The sequence below is a fragment of the Leuciscus leuciscus genome (genome assembly GCF_965113295.1).
Source record: "Leuciscus leuciscus genome assembly, chromosome: 5".
Classification (NCBI taxonomy): domain Eukaryota; kingdom Metazoa; phylum Chordata; class Actinopteri; order Cypriniformes; family Leuciscidae; genus Leuciscus; species Leuciscus leuciscus.
In genome coordinates this window covers 48,486,687-48,504,952 of record NC_138729.1, presented here as the reverse complement: position 1 = coordinate 48,504,952, position 18,266 = coordinate 48,486,687, and the positions used below count along the sequence as shown (strand labels likewise).

The following is an 18,266-nucleotide window of genomic DNA, read 5'->3' as shown; positions in this document are numbered from 1 at the left end:
TTTAGTCAATATAAATACAACATATTTTTTAATATAAATTAAATAAATAATGTTTATTATTGTAATTTAACAGAAACTCATTTTTAGATTTATAATATTTATAATAATGTATAAATTGGGTGTTTTTAAAAGATAGATGCTTTTAAAATTTTAGGATGGGGTCCCTCACACAAGGATGATCTTATTTGGGGGTCCATGGCATCTAAAAGATTGAAAACCCCTGTTTGTGTGTAAATATGACATGTAGAAGTTGTGTCTTGCCTGTAGAGGGCACTATTGCAGCAAGACTTGAGCTCAAGCTTTTCTGTTGTGCTGCAAATAAGCTTTCTTTTTCTTTTTGTGTGCATCTGTGTGTGTGTTTGTGTGTGTTTGTATTTATAGGGTGTCCCAGGTCCAGGGCATTACCACATAAAGAGTCAGTTTGAGACGCCCAGTAAACCACATGGTCCTGTGTTGAGCCCAGCCTTCCTGTCTAAAGCTCAGGCAACAACACACTGCATTATTTTTATACATTCATAAGGGACAACGTACATCCAGCCGGATGTTATCGCAAAATACACTCTGACAGGGTGATCAGGACCCCGACTTGTATCACCCTTGAAGTATTTTCTTTGTGATAACATCCAGCTGTATGTACATTATACCGCTTATTACATGACTATACTCTCCACATAAGTAAATAATTTGATAAAAAATATGGATTTGAGTTTATTAGCTCACTATTATTTCACAGATTTCACCAAATAAATAATGACGGGGACATGAAATATTGATTTGAGAAGAAACCGTACTTGTTTATTATCTCATAATCTATTATATTTCATTCTAGCAACAAAACAAACACTTCAACAATATTATCGTTGGCCTACTATTAGTGCTGAAGTCCTCCTTTTACAGTCGATAACTGAGGCACTAGATGCCACCAGCATGATGGTGTGATACGAGAAACATGAGAGAAGGAAGAGCGGTCACTGTACAGTGTTGCAATTGATGATCATTATCGAGGAATAACTGACCTCGAAATGACGTTATTGACCAATCAGAATCAAGCATTTCAGAGAGCCGTGTAATAAGTTCTAATAACAGCTGCTCTGGATTAGTCGCATGAAATCAAAATGGACCTTATTGACTTGCCTAATACACGTTTCTGGTCTTGTGCACAATTCATCAGAGCACATTATAGTCTTCATTATCTTTTAGTAAAATGTAATCGACTCACAGAAGTAAAATGGGTTGTGAATGTCGATTTTTTAAATCTGATCTCAGTATTGTGCTGGTTCTCGCAGAGGTTCAGTCCGGTCAAGGATGAAACGCCCCCTGTAGGAGCGTATGAAGACCCGCGATGTGCTCTGGAGATCCTGAAGAAAGACAGAAGGGTGAAGAAGAATCCTTTTGGCCTGACAGCTGCACGCTTCCTGCCAGAAAACAGATCGAAAGCTACGCCAGGTTTGTGCCGGTGTGTTTTGTTCTGTGTGGATGTGAATCTGGGCCACATTCTGAATGCAGAATGTCTTGTATCAGTGGGGTTCAGTCAGAGGTCAGATTTGGACTGTGCTTGCTAGAGGGAAAAACATGAGGCTGGCAAAGTTAGCACTAGATTTCATACTGCTTTACAACAGCAGCCAATCAGATTTCAAGCTACTCTTAAAACAACCAATCAGATTCTATGCCACTTTAAGACACTCAAGATGCATTCTGTCTAATCTTGCCTGTCCTTAACAGTGTGCAAGATGCTAAATCATAGTACGTTGAAAATGTTATACCAAAGGTGTACAATTCTGCATCAAGGGTGGTCTTAAAATGCTTAAAATGCTTAATGAAAATTAAATTTTCTTTAGCGGTAATTATATTCAAAGTGGTCGAAGTCAAGTCACATTTATTTTTATAGCACTTTATACAATAAAAATAGTTTTAAAGCAGCTTCACAATAATAAACAGGAAAGTTGCAGAATTATGATGTAAACTTTATCAAATAAGAGACAGAAGTGCAATGAACTACACTGTAAAAAGTGGTAAACTGCAATTGTACCTTAAAAAGCTATTTCTACCTGATTTAATCTTTATATATATATATATATATATATATATATATTAATATATTTAGGTTGATTCAGCAATATTCAATAATATTCATTTTAATTTACTTAATATTAATTTACATGATCAATTCGATGTGATGGTGCCAAATCAGTTTTCTTTATCAGTAACACAACATGTAAAGGGGAAGAAGTACAATTAACTATTTTTAATGCAGCAATTTAACTTAAATTTTAGCAGGTTGAAATATTTTGGGATATTTATACTTCTGTTATCATACACAAAAGCAAACCACACGGACCGCATAAGTGTCACACTGGCCGAGTGTAGAGTAGGTATGATGCGAAGACGAAGATAAAAGTGAACAGACTTTATCAACCGAAAGAGAACTACACCAAACTGAACATAAGCATTAACAAGAACCGACCAATGAGAACAAAAACACAGGCATATATATATATATATACACACATATAAAACAAAGATGATTGGATTAGCACAGGTGATACAAATAAGGGGAATTTATGAGTAACCATAGAAACAAACTAGAATGCAATGGGTAACCAAGGAGACAAACAAGTGGCGGGAAACTGAGAACAAAGGAGACGGGTTACTGAAGATAAACAAACTAAGAGTCCACGAGGGTGAAACTAAGAATAATCGTGACAATAAGTACACTACCATTCAATCAGTAAGATTAAAAAAAAGAAATTAATAATTGTTTTTTCAGCAAGGATGCATTCAATTTATCAAAAGTGACAGTATTGATATTGATCATATTGATAATGTTACAAAAGATTTCTATTTCAAATAAATTATTTTCTTTTGAACTTATTAAAAAATATTCACAAAAAACCTGCACAACTTATTTTAACATTGATAATAATCAGAAATGTTTCTTGGGCAGCAAATCAGCAAATTAGAATGATTTCTGAAGGATCATGTGACACTGAAGACTGGAGTAATGATGCTGAAAATCCAGCTTTGATCACAGCAATAAATTACATTTTAACACATATTCAAATAGAAAACAGTTATTTTAAATTGTGATAATATTTCACAATATTACAGTTTTTACTGTATTTTTGATCAAGTAGATGCAGCCGTGGTGAGCAGAAGAGACTTCTCTCAAAAACAGTAAAAAATCTTACCAATCCCAAACGTTTGAACGGTAGTGTATGTAAATTAGGCAAAGCCACAGCCATCAATATTAAACGAACCTAGTTAGTAGAACTCCAATAGTAACTAAATGTCTTACTCATGCATGTATTTGCTGATTTCACCAAGTACATGTTCCTGGATCGACATCTTTGTTGATCCTGGAACAACATTTCAATCAACCAATCAGATTTGAGGGACAAGTTTATGTCAAGTTTAGGCTTACAACCAGGATTAGGTGCTTCTACATCAGTGTTATTCGCCGGTTTAGGCTTAGGACAACATTTTTAGACCGGACAACAAAATATGTTAACCCAGGAACTCGTCTCACTCGGGCAAGATCAGGACGTGCTGTCTTTTTTCTAGGTCCCGGTGCCTATAACGTGTTTGATTATGGCCTGGCTCAGGAGAGTTTGAAGAAAGCCTGTCTGAAGAGCAGAAGGAAGGGCGCCTTTGGCTCTGTTGCACCACGCCACCCTTTTCTCCCCAGCAAAGAGAAGATGAGCACCCCGGGGCCGGCTCAGTACAAGGTGAGCAGTTCTCCAACCCAGAAAGTGTGCACTCATTGTCTATTGTACACTAATCTGCCAGCGCCCTTGGGAGCTTATTCAGACTTTTCAGGGGGCTTCATCCAACGAATCGAATAAATCTTTCATAAATCCCCTTGAACTAAATATTTCTCAGCATTCACTAAATGTCAGTTTTGCCTGGAGTCTACAAACTAGAGCCTATCCTTTCAAATTGTACCATGAAAACCGTTGTTTCTGCCAAAATACCGCAGTTTCTGTATTCCACGGCAAACATCACTATTAATTACTGTTGCTTATTCTCAGGGTGAGGGATTTGAATGAAGAATCAATCATTCATGCTGCAGACGTGAATGCAACCTTGATTTGCTTGTTGGCTTATTGAGAAGTGTGCTTTTACTTTTTTTAAGTGATGAGACTTTTCCCTGGTGGATGAAAAAAAATGGACAAAAGCATACACACTTACACTGTGGTTACCATGGTACATATTTGTAAGAATAACAGATTCAAATTTTTAACACTATGTATTGTGGCCAGCAAATCCCTCCCTCCCTGTGAAGTATTTCACAGGAAACTTGGGACAATGGCATCTGCAGTTTTTTTATTTTCTTGGAAACGTCCATTGTTTCCAATGGAAGTGTCCAGTTGGCCTGCTTCCTGAACCAAACTGACCCCAGTGGAGGTCTTTTATGGACTCTCCTCTCTTTCTGTTCCTTCTACATGGTCCCTGCCTGCATAGATAAGAGCAGTGAATGTGTCCTAATGGACCTCTAGATTCACTGATATCTAACTAGATAGAAAAGTTTGTAGACAAACTTTAAAGGGGTCATATAATGCCATTTTTGTACAAGTTATTATGATTCTTTAGGGTCTAAATGAAAACTTTGTAATACACTTTAATTAAAAATTCTCATTAGTATTGTAAGAAAACACTCATTTTACCTGGTCAAAAACAGCTCTGTTTTCAGCACGCCGTTTAAGTGCATGTGTCTTTAAATGATAATGAGCTTTGCTCACCCCGCCCCTCTGTTCTGTGCGTACACCGTTTGTAATAACACAATAACCATAACACGTTGTTCATTATAAACTTGGGATTATGAATTATATTGAGAACGTTGTACATAGAAAACATGCCGTAATGTACCCTGAGTGTAAACCTTAGCCGCATTCATCGTGAAGCGTGCAAGCGATTTGCAAAGATTAATATAAAGGTTAATAAAACGTTACACTCACTTCTTCTTCTGGAGGTGCAGCAGGAACACAAATAGTTGGTGCCGATCATTTTTTTAGGAGCAGCTTCTTAGCAAAACCAGCTTTATACTGACCCTCGTTTATAAAGCAGTCTGGTGTGTGAAACATGAAAGCATTGACGTTGATCGTGGGGAATATTCCCTTCGAAAACAAAACTCAGCCACTGTGTCTTCAGCGGTTCGGATTTAGGAACATCAAAATGATGCTGTGTTCGTTATTACACCCAAGAACAGAAAACCACAATCGCTTAGACGCCATTCTGCTCCAGCGTATCAACAATGCGGACTATGATTGACAGCTCGCTCACGAGGGCGGGTCTGTGTTGAAACGCTGCTGTCAATCAACAATCGTGGGAGGGGCGTCCGACCGTGTGACGTCACTAGGTCGAACGGCTTGATTTGAGACAGGGGAAAACATATAAGGAGATTAAAAAAAGACCACTGGATGGATTTTTATCATTATATGATGGTTGTGTACAGGCACTGCCAACACACATTTCAGTACAATCAACTTGTAAAAGTGCATGTACCATTATATGACCCCTTTAAGTTGGCATGAAAAAGCCTTGCCAGAAAGGCAGTATATCTAGTTTTCACTCCTTCAGAAATCAGTCTAATATGCTGATTTGCTGCTCAAGAAACATTTCTGATTATTATCAATAGTTAATGTTGAACAGTTGTGCTGCTTCATATTTTTGTGGAAACCATGACACATTTTCTTTGATGAATAAAAAGGTTCAAAAGATCACCATTCACTAGAAATAGAAATCTTTTTTAAGATTATAAATGTATTTTCTGTCACTTTTGATCAATTTGAGGCATCCATGCATAATAAAAGTATTAATTTCTTTAAAAACAATCTTACTGACCCCAAACAGTAATGTACATTAAGTGCAGTATGCACACACAGACGCCAAAATGTGCACTAGGCAAATAGAGCACACTGTGGGGGATACTTTATCCCACAATGCAATGCACTTGATTACAATTGCTAAATGTAATAGGAACCACAAATCTCCTTCTTGATTCATTGTATATGATGTCAAAAGGCATTTTTACACAACATTGGACTACACAGGCAAAATAACCACTTCAGTTTTGTTTCAATTTAGTGACATTTTATAAAAACAGAATGCTGTATACAGTACTACGGAAGCGTATTGCATTCACTTGAGGAAAAAAAAATCTACTCTGTTTTTCTGAATTAATGAGTTAATTATCTCAGAATTCCGAGATAATTTTTCATGAAAAAAAACGTTTTTGCTCTGTTTTTCTGAATTAACGAGTTAATTATCTCAGAATTACGAGATAATTTTTCATGAATAAAAAGTTTTTGCTCTGTTTTTCTGAATTAATGACTTAATTATCTCAAAATTCTGAGATAATTTTTTCTTTAAATAAAAATATTTGCTGTTTTTCTGAATTAATGACTTCATTATCTCAGAATTCTGAGATATTTTTTCATTAAAAAAAAATTGCTCTGTTTTTCTGAATTAATGACTTAATTATCTCAGAATTCTGAGATAATTAAGTCATTAATTCAGAAAAACAGAGCAAAAACTTTTATTCATGAAAAATTATCTTGTAATTCTGAGATAATTAACTCGTTAATTCAGAAAAACAGAATAAAAAAAAAATATATGAAAAATTATCTCATAATTCTGAGATAATTAACTCATTAATTCAGAAAAACAGAGCAAAAACTTTTTATTCATGAAAAATTATCTCGTAATTCTGAGATAATTAACTCGTTAATTCAGAAAAACAGAATAAAAAATTTTTTTATGAAAAATTATCTAGTAATTCTGAGATAATTAACTCGTTAATTCAGAAAAACAGAGTAGATTTTTTTTTCTCAAGTGAATGCAATACGCTTCCGTACAGTACGTATTGTGTAAAAAGCTAGTATTTCACTCTGAACATAACCTGCAGTCTGAGATGAGGACCTGGCGCATCTTATCTCTAGTGTCAGGACAGTGGAGATTATGATTTTTCATTATAAGTTGAACCAGAGAGGAGATTTTTTTTCTGTCAACAGAGATCACACAGGCACCTCGGAGCTGCTAAAATACAACAGCACATAATTAAAAGAAATAGTTCACCCAAAAGCGAAAGATCTGTCATCATTTATTCACCTTCATGTTGTTCTAAACTAATTTAATTCATTTTTTTCTGTGGAGGAGATGTTTTGGAGAATTTCTATCCTGCTTTTTTCATGCTATATGAGTAGACCATGATCAGCAGCTTTCATGCAGGTATTAAACATATGAAAACCTAGCGTGTTCTTGTGCACTATAGTCTAATTATAAGAAAAACAGGCTCAAATTTGAGTAATTATTTGAATTTCATTAATATGAATCTGTATTACAGTATTACGTCAATATTTGATGCAAGAAATTGTCTTTTTTTGTGTGTTTGCTGCAGGTGGAGCAGACAAATGAAGCGTTGTATAAGAAACAGAGTACAGCTGCTTTTAAATCTGCCACTAACAGACTTGTGGGTTCACTGTTCGCCAAAGTAAGACACACACGCAACACTGAATTTTAATCTTTAGACTGCCACTGGGAAGATAAATCACAAGTGAGATCTCTTTAATATATAAAGTGTTTTTCCTGGATAGCAATGACATGAAATGGAGAGAAGATTTTACAACTATTTTAATAGGACTTTCACTAAGTCTCATGCTTCTCAGATGTTTCTCCTAAGAATAAAACCCCAGTTATTTCACATGAATCCCATCTAACATATCAGAAGAGATCTCATTAGCCGCTTTTCCACTGTCTGGCTAGTGTGAGCCAGGGCTAACAGCATGCCGGGCTGGGACTATAGCCTCGGACCTCAAGCACCGAGGCCAAAATCACCGGGGCTAAAACCGTCAAAGCCGCTCTTAACACGACCCCATAGAACGACATCACACAACCCCACCGTTTCACCAGCTGACTGAAAACTAGCTAGATCGCAAAATGAGCATGACAGAAGCAAACGTTTGGTCCTTTAATTAAAGTCTTAAAATTCCAGCATCCATATTTGACCAATGGTTTACAATATAAAATATGTAACAGTGAAAATAATTTATTCATTTGTGTCAGGAGTGCACATCAATCATGCTGAATCAAACTGATATTTACCAGTACACATCAAAAGAGAGCACATACCTATTCAGTTGCTCCTGCTTTCCAATTATTTGCAATCACAGGAATGCACAAAACAACTCCATTAAGGTTTTGGTTTTTGAAAAATATTGATAAAATATCATACTATCATACTGTTATCCTTTCAGCCAGAGCAACAGAGGGAGTTCACAGACAGAAAAGATGAGATACGAGTTAACCAGAGTGCATGTTTTTAATGACACATATGCGGATGCATTAGTCCGGTATCAACAAAGGCTGAGGGAAGAGACTGATAAACATGAAACCAAATAAATACACGATTATAATAATTTATGTTTTGTCTACGTTCTTCAAGCAGACTGTGTTATTTTCCATAAACATATGTGTATTTATTATCGCAATGGTTAGCATTTTAAAATGTCTTAAAGTCCCCCTGTAGTCAATAATTGTAACACTTAAAACTCATCTTTGATCACCAAAATGACATATTTAAAAAATGTTTCTTGAAAAAATGTCTTCATGCAATAGCTTGTAAATAGAATGTAACTCTACACCCTTGCCTCATTTAGTATACGTGGTTTTATGAATATGCAAATGAGCCCCGCCTCCACTCACTCGCACCAGCTCAGAGATCCAATCGTTGACGATCACACGTTGATCTGATTGGTTACAAGGTAGTTTGTGACGTCAGAAACACCAGCGACTTCAAACCGTGTTTTTGAGACTGTCTTTGGTTCACTGCAGTTTTAAGGAGAAAATACTCAGCAATGGTGTCGACTTATGAATTTGCACATGGTTTGTCTTAAAGCATATTAATAACACCACATAGACATATAAACAACATTAAAAGCTGGATTTAAATGACTATAAATGTTGAAGTCAGCTGGTAGCCTGATATAATAACATGGGAAATAAGCAGCGGTGTTGTAAACTCTGCCTTCGTTCATGACCACTCCCATACCTGTCAACCCTCCCGTTTTTTCCTGGATTCTCCCGTATTTTACCGTGCTATCCCGCTATCATCCCGTTTAAATATTTTCCCGTATTTTTTATCTTTCTATAAAATAAATCATTAAAAAAATCCCACTGGCCGCAAACCAGTTAAGCGGAAATCCCGCCCTGCAGCTAATTTCATTGGTTAAAGTTACAATGACGGGTAGGTTTAGGGATCAGTGTTTGGTGTAGGCAGTCAGCACTGTGATTCACATGACCAATAAAATCTTTAGAATCGGCTAAAGATTCTTAGCCTATTCCCCCCCACACTTTCCCCCCCTTATTTTCCCTTAAAATTTCCCTTATTTTCAAATCCCAATGTTGACAGGTATGCACTCCTCAACCCCCAGTTGGCCCGCTTTGGACCAAGGTGTTCGGCGGGCCAAAACCCCCTGGCCGTTGACCCCAGGGAAGCCCCGATGAGGCTTGATCAAGCCTGGGAAGTGACAGTGGAAGCGCGACTGGCCCCTGGCATGCACTGGCACGCTCGCTTTTGGGCCGACAGTGGAAACACGGCTCACACTGTGCTCAGATTTACCAAGATAATAAAATCTGCAATCAAAACTGAGAGATCTCATTAACATTTCTAATCAAATTTTCTCCCAGAACAAATTATCTAAGCTGCTCCACATTTTGTTTAGCTCTATACTCAAATTACACTTTTATTTCGATAGTCCACTTTAGCTTGTGATAGTTAGTTGACGTGTTGTTGCAAAGTTACTCATAGTAAGTAGAATATCTAAAGTGGACCATCGAAATACTAAATGTCAACTATTGACTCATATGTCTGTCTGTTTTTAGGAGAAACATCTTGATATTTTAAAGGTAGGGTAGGCAATTTCTCTTATAAACTCTTTTTGTTAGACTGGTTGAAACTCTCTTCACATCCTGAGAGCAATCGATAATAGAAGTGGTCTAAATATTAAAACATGTTTACGTTCATTATTATTGTGATGTTATGAGCTCATGCTTTCAAAACTAGCTTGCTATTGTTAGCCTCTCTGAAATTGCCTACACTATGTTTAAATTAAACATGTTTTGAGCTGTGAAAGAGCAAAGTCTCAGGGCGTTTTCAGCTCCATGATGTGTAATGACAGGGATTGATGTGTCAGCTTATTATTCAGAGTCAAACACAGCCTGTTCTGGAAGTTTAGATTTTTGTGTGCGTGTATTTGTATAAGCTTGAATTCAATGGGAAAGCCCTGATATTTGTTTGGCTCCATGGAGAGTTTAGATTAAATCCTGTCCATATCTAAAATCAGTAATTATACTTCGCAAGATATGAGAACGCAGAAGTGTCCGTATGTTTGGAGTGTGTATCATAGAGAGTGTTTGAGTCAGATGCTCTGATGCAGATGCTGCAAATATTTTATTATGAGCTCAGCACCTCGCTTCACGTCTGCTCCGCTCCTTCATTAGACACGTGTCTGTTCACAATACACACAGCCGTCTGCAGGAGTCTCACCAAATCTCATTTCAACCCAAAATCAAAAGAAAGAAAGAAAACATTTTGGGCCCTATCATACACCCGGCGCAACGCAAGGGCTGCTGGTCTGAAAACGAGGTGTGTTCTGGCGCATTGTTGGCACGTTGCTATTTTGAGGCAACTGAAATAGTCTGAGCCATTGACCAACTGAAACCTGGTCTAAAGTCAATGCCGCAATATTTTTTTCATTATTTAAAGAGCGCGTCAGTAATATGAGCCAGCCCGTTCTCATCCCAAGGCGTCATATATTGACGCTTTTGACATTTCGTCTACATCAAACGCACATGGCACCCTTTAGCGTCAATATGAGACGCAGATAGAAATGGGCCAGAAGGCGCCTCCTAGCGGTCTAACCCTATCCCTACACTACACCTAAACCTACCCATAACCGAACAAAGCTCTGTGCGTCTCATATTGACGCTAAAGGGTGCCATGTGCGTTCGATGTAGACGACATGTCAAAAGCGTCAGTATTATGACGCCCAAGGATGAGAATGCGTTGCATGAGCCTATAAGCGGGTCACAATCTGCTTATTACACACACAGGGACGCGTAACAGCACACAAACATACCAAATATTAAAAATAAAAGGATTAAACAATGTAAAAGATTCATATTGTGTTCATTAAGATACGGTGGAATCCGGCTTGTCCCGTACATGGTCTGTGCTTTAACCTCGCGCACGAGCAGATCCGTTTGCGCTCTGGAGAAGCGTTCGGTCTTTCCGCTTGCAAAATCAGTCATGTAAAGAGCGAATCCGCCATGGCGTGAGCGCAACTGGCTTTTAAAGGGAATGGAAGATGAGACTCTGGTTGGTTTAACGCACGTAAATCCCAAAACACACCCAATAGGGACAACCCTTCAAGATCATGCGCCGGGTGCACCGACCATTTTTCCCGTCGTTAAACTAGCAAAAGTGGATCCGGACACGCTCACATCGTTAAAAAAGGGCCCTTTATGTCACGTGACGAAAATGAAGCTTAATTTGAGCACCATTATGATGTTTTGCATTATGGCATTATTTTCATGACATTTTCATTAAATTACCATGACGCGTCTGTTTTTTTAATTTTTTTAATTTTTTTTTATTCTTGATGATTTTTAACTGTTGCTTCGTTTTATTTATAATAATTTGTTTTATAATAGTTGAAGCAATGACTTTAAAAAGCTAAATGAAACTGAAAAGATTTGCAACAGGGTAATGGACTTTGTTTTTTCACTGTATTGAATTCAAATGTAGAATGTAAATAATGTATATTTTTTCTGCATGACAGTCCTAGTGAAAAATAAATACACCAAAATATATTTGAAATGCATTTATTTTATGCTAAGTACACTACAAATACATTTACATATTTATGCACTTAATATAAATACCCTGCAATTGTACTTTTGGTATACTAAATTGATATACTTAATTTTGTACTTAATGTAATAGTGCTGAAGTCCAATTAAAGATATACTTAAGTATATTTGTTTGTGCTAAAATTGAACTATTGCAAGTATACTTTAGATTCACTTTAAATATCTTGCATTTAAAGACTGATATTATCTGATTATACTATCCTTACTCATAGTGATATTAAAACTAATTGTAGGCTTAATATTAAGAAATGAGTATTAAGTCTCAATCGATATGTCAGTAAATATGTTAAAGGATTTGTAGTATACTTAGTATTTAAATACATTTATTTTAAATAAATGTTGGTATAGTTTTTTTGGTTACACTTTATTTTAAGGTGTCATTGTTACAGTGTAATTATAGATTTAAGTACTGAGTAATATTAAGCAACTACATGTACTTACTATAGGGTTAGGGTAGGATTAGGATTTGGTTGAGGGTTAGTTGCATGTAATTATGCATAATTTACTGTTATTACTATGGTGAGTACATGAAACATATGTAACAAGGACACTGTAAAATAAGTTAAAAACAATAAATTGTAAAAAAAAAAAAAAAGTGTTACCGTTTTTATTCACTAGAGATGAATGGAAATTTGGAACTTTGTCATGACAATAATGTCAAAATACAAAACATCTTCCCAAAAATAGTCTTGTTCCTGACAGGTTTGGTGAGAGATGTTTCTCTCTCTCACTCTTTCTCTCTCTCTGCATCTGTCCAGCTTACAGATGTGCAATTACACATATAGCATGGTTAGTATTACAATATGCAAGTGTTACATAATACAAATGTCTAAATAACTAGAATGATTCAACACAGCTTAATTTCCATGTACAGCATCTGTAGCATGTTAGTGGTTAACACAACTAAAATAATTGAACCGAATAAAAAACCCACAATAATACTTTGCAATAATGCTCCTACAGCTCGCACACACACACACGACCCCCTGGCTCATTTGTACCTGCTGTAAATCCATTGTGCAGATGATGTTTATGATGCTGTGGTTAGATATTAGATTGCTCTTGGCAGGATACTCCTCCGCCAGGCTCGTATAACGTGAGCGAATCTTTCGAGAAGACTCAAGGTCTCCATCGCTACAGCAAGCCACGGAGTGAGAAAGCACGCAAGCGACAGAGCTGTTTCCTATCTGCCGCCGCCAGAGATCCTTCCTTCCTACAATACGACCCTGAAATACCAGGTGACTTACGCTTACTTGATCTCTATGAACGGCATTTGAGGCCTGCTGTCCATTACTGTCCATTACTCCTTCAGTTTGTACAAATAAACAAGACAGTGAATATTGGAAGTATATGTGGCTAAACATTCGAGAGTAGGAAGCGACATTAGTAATCAGGAAGTCTCTTAATTATTCATTAATGTGAAGTATTACATTAATAAACTCTGTAAAACTGTTTTTCAGTTTCAGTTTTAATGAGCTTTATTGGCATAACAAAACTGTACATTTGGAAATGTACAAAACGTTTGTACATTTTCATTGTACACAATTATAATAAAGTGACAGCAATAAAATTAAATATCAGTAATGCATAGTATTAATTACTATATATATATATATATATATATATATACTATAAGTAATGCAAAAAAAACTTGTTGGCGGGTTGTCACATTTATTTTTATTTATTTTTTAAATTAGTTTAAAAGCAGAAATGCAAAGCTTGTATTTTGTTGTTGCATTATAATTTAACATTTCTTTAAAAGTTGTTTAAAGCATCCTTAACTTGGGACTAATGGTGTAGGCCTATAGGAACTCTCTTTATCAACATAACGGTGGAATTTGCTCCATGTAAACAGTGTTTTTGGGGAGTTATGTTCAAGTATTCCAGCTAAACTACGTGTTATTTGTGGTTTTGTAGGTCCTGCTCATTATAGTCCAGATGTTAAGTCTGACCCTCAACTTGCGCTGATGGTCTCAAAAGAAGATCGCTTTAAAAGCCCTAAAGACATGACACCTGGACCCACAGCATATGAGGTATGACCTCATATATTTATTAGAAGTGTCTATATGCATGTATATGTGTGTTTATATATACTGTATATATTTATAATACAGCACAAATGTCTAACCAGACAATCACGTGGAAGCAACTCCGACATGGTCAAGATGCTCTTCTTGAGTTCAAACTGAGCATCAGAATGGGGAAGAAAGGTTATTTAAGTGTCTTTGAACGTGTCATGGTTGTTGGTGCCAGACGGGCTGGTCTGAGTATTTCAGAAACTGCTGATCTACTGGGATTTTCACACACAATCATCTCTAGGGTTTACAGAGAATGATCTGAAAAAGAGAAATATGCTCCAGTGAGCGTCAGTTCTGTGGGTGAAAATGTCTTGTTGATGCCAGAGGTCAGAGAACGACCAGACCAGTTCAGCTGATAGAAAGACAACAGTAACTCAAATAAACACTCATTGCAACCGAGGTACAGAAGAGTCACTAAACTCAATCGACTCCACAGTCTCCAGATCTCAGTTCAATAGAGCAGGTTTGGGATGTGGAGGAACGGGAGATTCACATCATGGATGTTCAGATCCGACAAATCTGCAGTAACTGTGTGATGCTGTCATGACAATATGGACCAAAGTCTCTGAGGAATGTTTCCAGCACCATGATGAATCTGTGCCACGAAGAATATAATACTGTGTATATATACTGTATAATATAGTATTTAGTCTAGTACACCAATTCACTATGGTGTGTGTGTGTGTGTGTGTGTGTGTGTGTGTGTGTGTGTGTGTGTGTGTGTGTTGTAGTTGAGTCCAGTCATCATGGACACCGTTCTGAAAGGCACATTTAATGTGACGCTCCATGATCCTTTGGTGTCCAGCACGAGATCTTTATCTTCACGCAAGTCTTTGAGAAAACCCCCTGCCCACAGCAGTGCCTAACTCAGGTCAAAGGTCAGTGACCCCTCACACTATATATTTCACACTTATTATGGAGGTTTAGTTTCAGTAATAAAGCTATTCTTGAGGTTTTCAGAGGTCTACTCTACTCGGGAAAGAGAAAAGACGACTCTCTGCTGTCTGTCTTATTAAAACGAACCGCTCTGTCACACACACACACACACACACACACACACACACACACACACACACACACACACACACACACACACACACACACACACACACACACACACACACACACACACACACACACACACACACACACACACACACACACACACACACACACACACACACACACACACACACACACACACACACACCATAGGATCAGCATGAGCTCTGATATTATATTCCCTCTGAATGGCTGATTGATCTCTTTAAAACCAAAGATGCTCAAATAAAACATTCAATGTATTTTCTGATTTATACACACTAATGAGATGATTCATTCATTAATGGCATATGAGTCTGCTCACTGCGTGACGAATAACAGGAGATATGGCTATTAATTTAGCATGCTTTATTGGTATGACATACTTTTTTGTAATGCAAAAGCATTGGCTCACCTGAAAATATGGTCGTTGCTCAGAGATTGTTCATTTTTTGCTAAGGAGGACATCATTGACATAAAGTGTACGAGTAAAACCGGAAACTGAATGTGGATGGAAGCCCAAATCATTTGGTTTTGGGAGAATTTGATGAATGTTGATCACAGACTTTGACTTTAATTAGCAATTACATCAATTATGTATTACTTATTGATGTATAGAGAATATAAAAGAGATCTCATTTGTGTTTTTGTCTTCTCTGTGCTATTGGTGTGCGCACTAAAACAATTATTTTTCGAATTTGTACATAAAACAAAGATTATTGGAGTGTGTTTTACAAGAAAATAAATACTATTTCAGTCTTTCTAAATGTCACATTTAATTTGATGAGTTACTTGCCATTTCTTTGCAATTACTTTATTAGCAATTTCTGAGTGAAAATTGTTTCAAATTAAGTCCTACATAATGAAGTCATTACATTTTAGCACAAAATAAAATAATATAATTAACATAAAAATAACAGATTACAGTGACCTATTTAAGATTTGAACAAAAATTAAAGTAATTTAGAAGTCTCTTAATTAGAACAATTTCAAAAGTCTGTCTTTAATATGCTTTTTTGCCATAACAAAGTGTTTATACAATCTCATTGTACACAGTTTTGCGGCACAGTGAAATAAATTAAGAGTACAAGGTAATATTAATAAAAAAATTGTTCAAATATTTTTAGGAAATTTGGATCATTCTTCTTTGCATGCAATTTTAATATTTTGTTCTTCTGTATCATGTCTTACGGTTTCCTTCTGTATTCTAATTTGTTTTTCAGGTCATACACTTTTCAAAAAGACCTCGGCTAAGCCTCTCCTATTAAACACATGCTTCCCAGGAGTTCCTGTCTCACACACACACACACACACACACACACACACACACACACACACACACACACACACACACACACACACACACACACACACACACACACACACACACACACACACACACACACACACACACACACACACACACACACACACACACACACACACACACACACACACACACACACACACACACACACACACAAACACACACACCTCTTTATGGGTGATATATTTCCCTCATTGCTCACAGAGAATAAATCAGGATTCTTTAATGGGTTTGATGTTTCAGGGTTTTTGTGCATCATAAATTCTCAGCCCTGCCCACAATAACACAACGCTAATGTAGAGAGATTTGTAGAGAGATCGTACACACACACACACACACACACACACACACACACACACACACACACACACACACACACACAACATCTTGATATCGTTATACACACCCTTTTAATCTAATTAAGCATTTACACACTCTCATTATTCAGCAGAGAGAGGGAGGTCGAGGGAGGAAGAGCGAGAGACGTCGAAGAGGAGAGCGGACGGAAGAAAGAGAGGTTTTAGCTCTTTATTGAACTGACTTGTTTTACATTTGCAAGCTAATTGAATCAGATAAATCACTGTGGCGGCTCTCTCGCCACGCGTGTGTGTTTGTCTCGTGGAGTTTACGGATGTTAGTGCGTTTTAAAGTCAATGTGAAATCCAAGTTTAACCCATTTACTTTCTTGATGCACATTGCTGGTCTTACGATTCATCTGTGCACGTTTCTCCAGAGAACAAAAGGCTGTTTATATTTTTATGTAATCGTGAATTATTTTTTAGGTTAACATCACCATAGGCTGTGGGCTATTGGATAGTGTTAACCAGCGGTTGGGTTCGGCTAGTAAAAATCCCATTCATTTTCTCCATGGGGAATTGATTTTAATTAAAACTTTGAATCCTTTAATGTCTTTCTATCAGCTGAATCAGTCTGGTCGTTCTCTGACATCAACAAGACATTTTCTCCCACAGAACTGACGCTCACTGGATATTTCTCCTTTTCTGATCATTCTCTCTTAACCCTTGAGATGATTGTGTGTGAAACTCCCAGTAGATCAGCAGTTTCTGAAAAACTCAGATGAGCCCGTCTGGCATAAACAACCATGACACATTCAAAGTCACTTAAATCACCTTTTTAGGAGATTTTATGGTACTAAATTATATTTATGCAGTAGTTATAATCCATTTACTCACATTTTGAGCATAGAACTTAAACTGTCATAAATCTCGAATGCTTTGGAGCACAGACTTAAGTTTGGTCTCTTTTTTTTAAACACGATACTTGGCAAATTATTGCTGAAGTGAATTTTTTGTTTTTTTTAAGTGAACTTAAAAAAGAAAAAAAATATTTTACATTTATTGTCATGAAAAAATGACAAAAATACAATTTAATATACTAATATATATTTTCCAAAACACTTTTTATTCTAAAAATGTGGGAAAATCAAAGCCAAAAATCTAAACAAGTTGTGTTCCAGATTTGAGATTGAGATCTCAAAAAATGAGCTTTCAGTAAAATATTGTTTGGGCGCAGTACCAAAAGTTTCCACTAGATGAAATTCGTTTTCCATTCTTGCACCTTTTTTTCGTCTGATTTTCAAATATTTGTTGCTTCGAATCAAAATTTGTAATGTTGTGGTTCACCTCGTACCTGGTTGGATTGGTTCATGGCTTATAAGTCTTTAACAAAGACTTTTTTTAAATCCTTATGGGAAAAATTAATGGAAAAAAATACTTTTTTCGCCACAGAAAAAAAAAGTGGACAGGCACTGTTGCACTGTATAGCTAAATAGTCACTGTTTATTAGTGTTGTTGTAGGCTATGCAGCCCTTTGCTAATTATTAACAACACAGTCATTTTAATGCAGTTCGACAGTAATCTAATAATAGCATA

The 18,266-nt window shown here is 36.5% G+C and overlaps 1 protein-coding gene across 1 annotated transcript in view; it reads left to right on the top strand.

Moving 5' to 3' along the window:
• The window catches only part of stpg2 (sperm-tail PG-rich repeat containing 2), a 28,013-nt gene extending 11,413 nt beyond the window's left edge, over nt 1–16,600 (top strand). The window contains exons 7-14 of the mRNA XM_082171115.1: nt 382–483; nt 1,287–1,446; nt 3,562–3,725; nt 7,397–7,489; nt 12,998–13,166; nt 13,846–13,961; nt 14,738–14,884; nt 16,271–16,600. Of these exons, the coding sequence (XP_082027241.1) occupies nt 382–483; nt 1,287–1,446; nt 3,562–3,725; nt 7,397–7,489; nt 12,998–13,166; nt 13,846–13,961; nt 14,738–14,872 (939 nt within the window). The 3' untranslated portion in view covers nt 14,873–14,884; nt 16,271–16,600. The remainder of the gene's footprint in view (nt 1–381; nt 484–1,286; nt 1,447–3,561; nt 3,726–7,396; nt 7,490–12,997; nt 13,167–13,845; nt 13,962–14,737; nt 14,885–16,270) is intronic.
• Nucleotides 16,601–18,266: the final 1,666 nt, after the last annotated feature.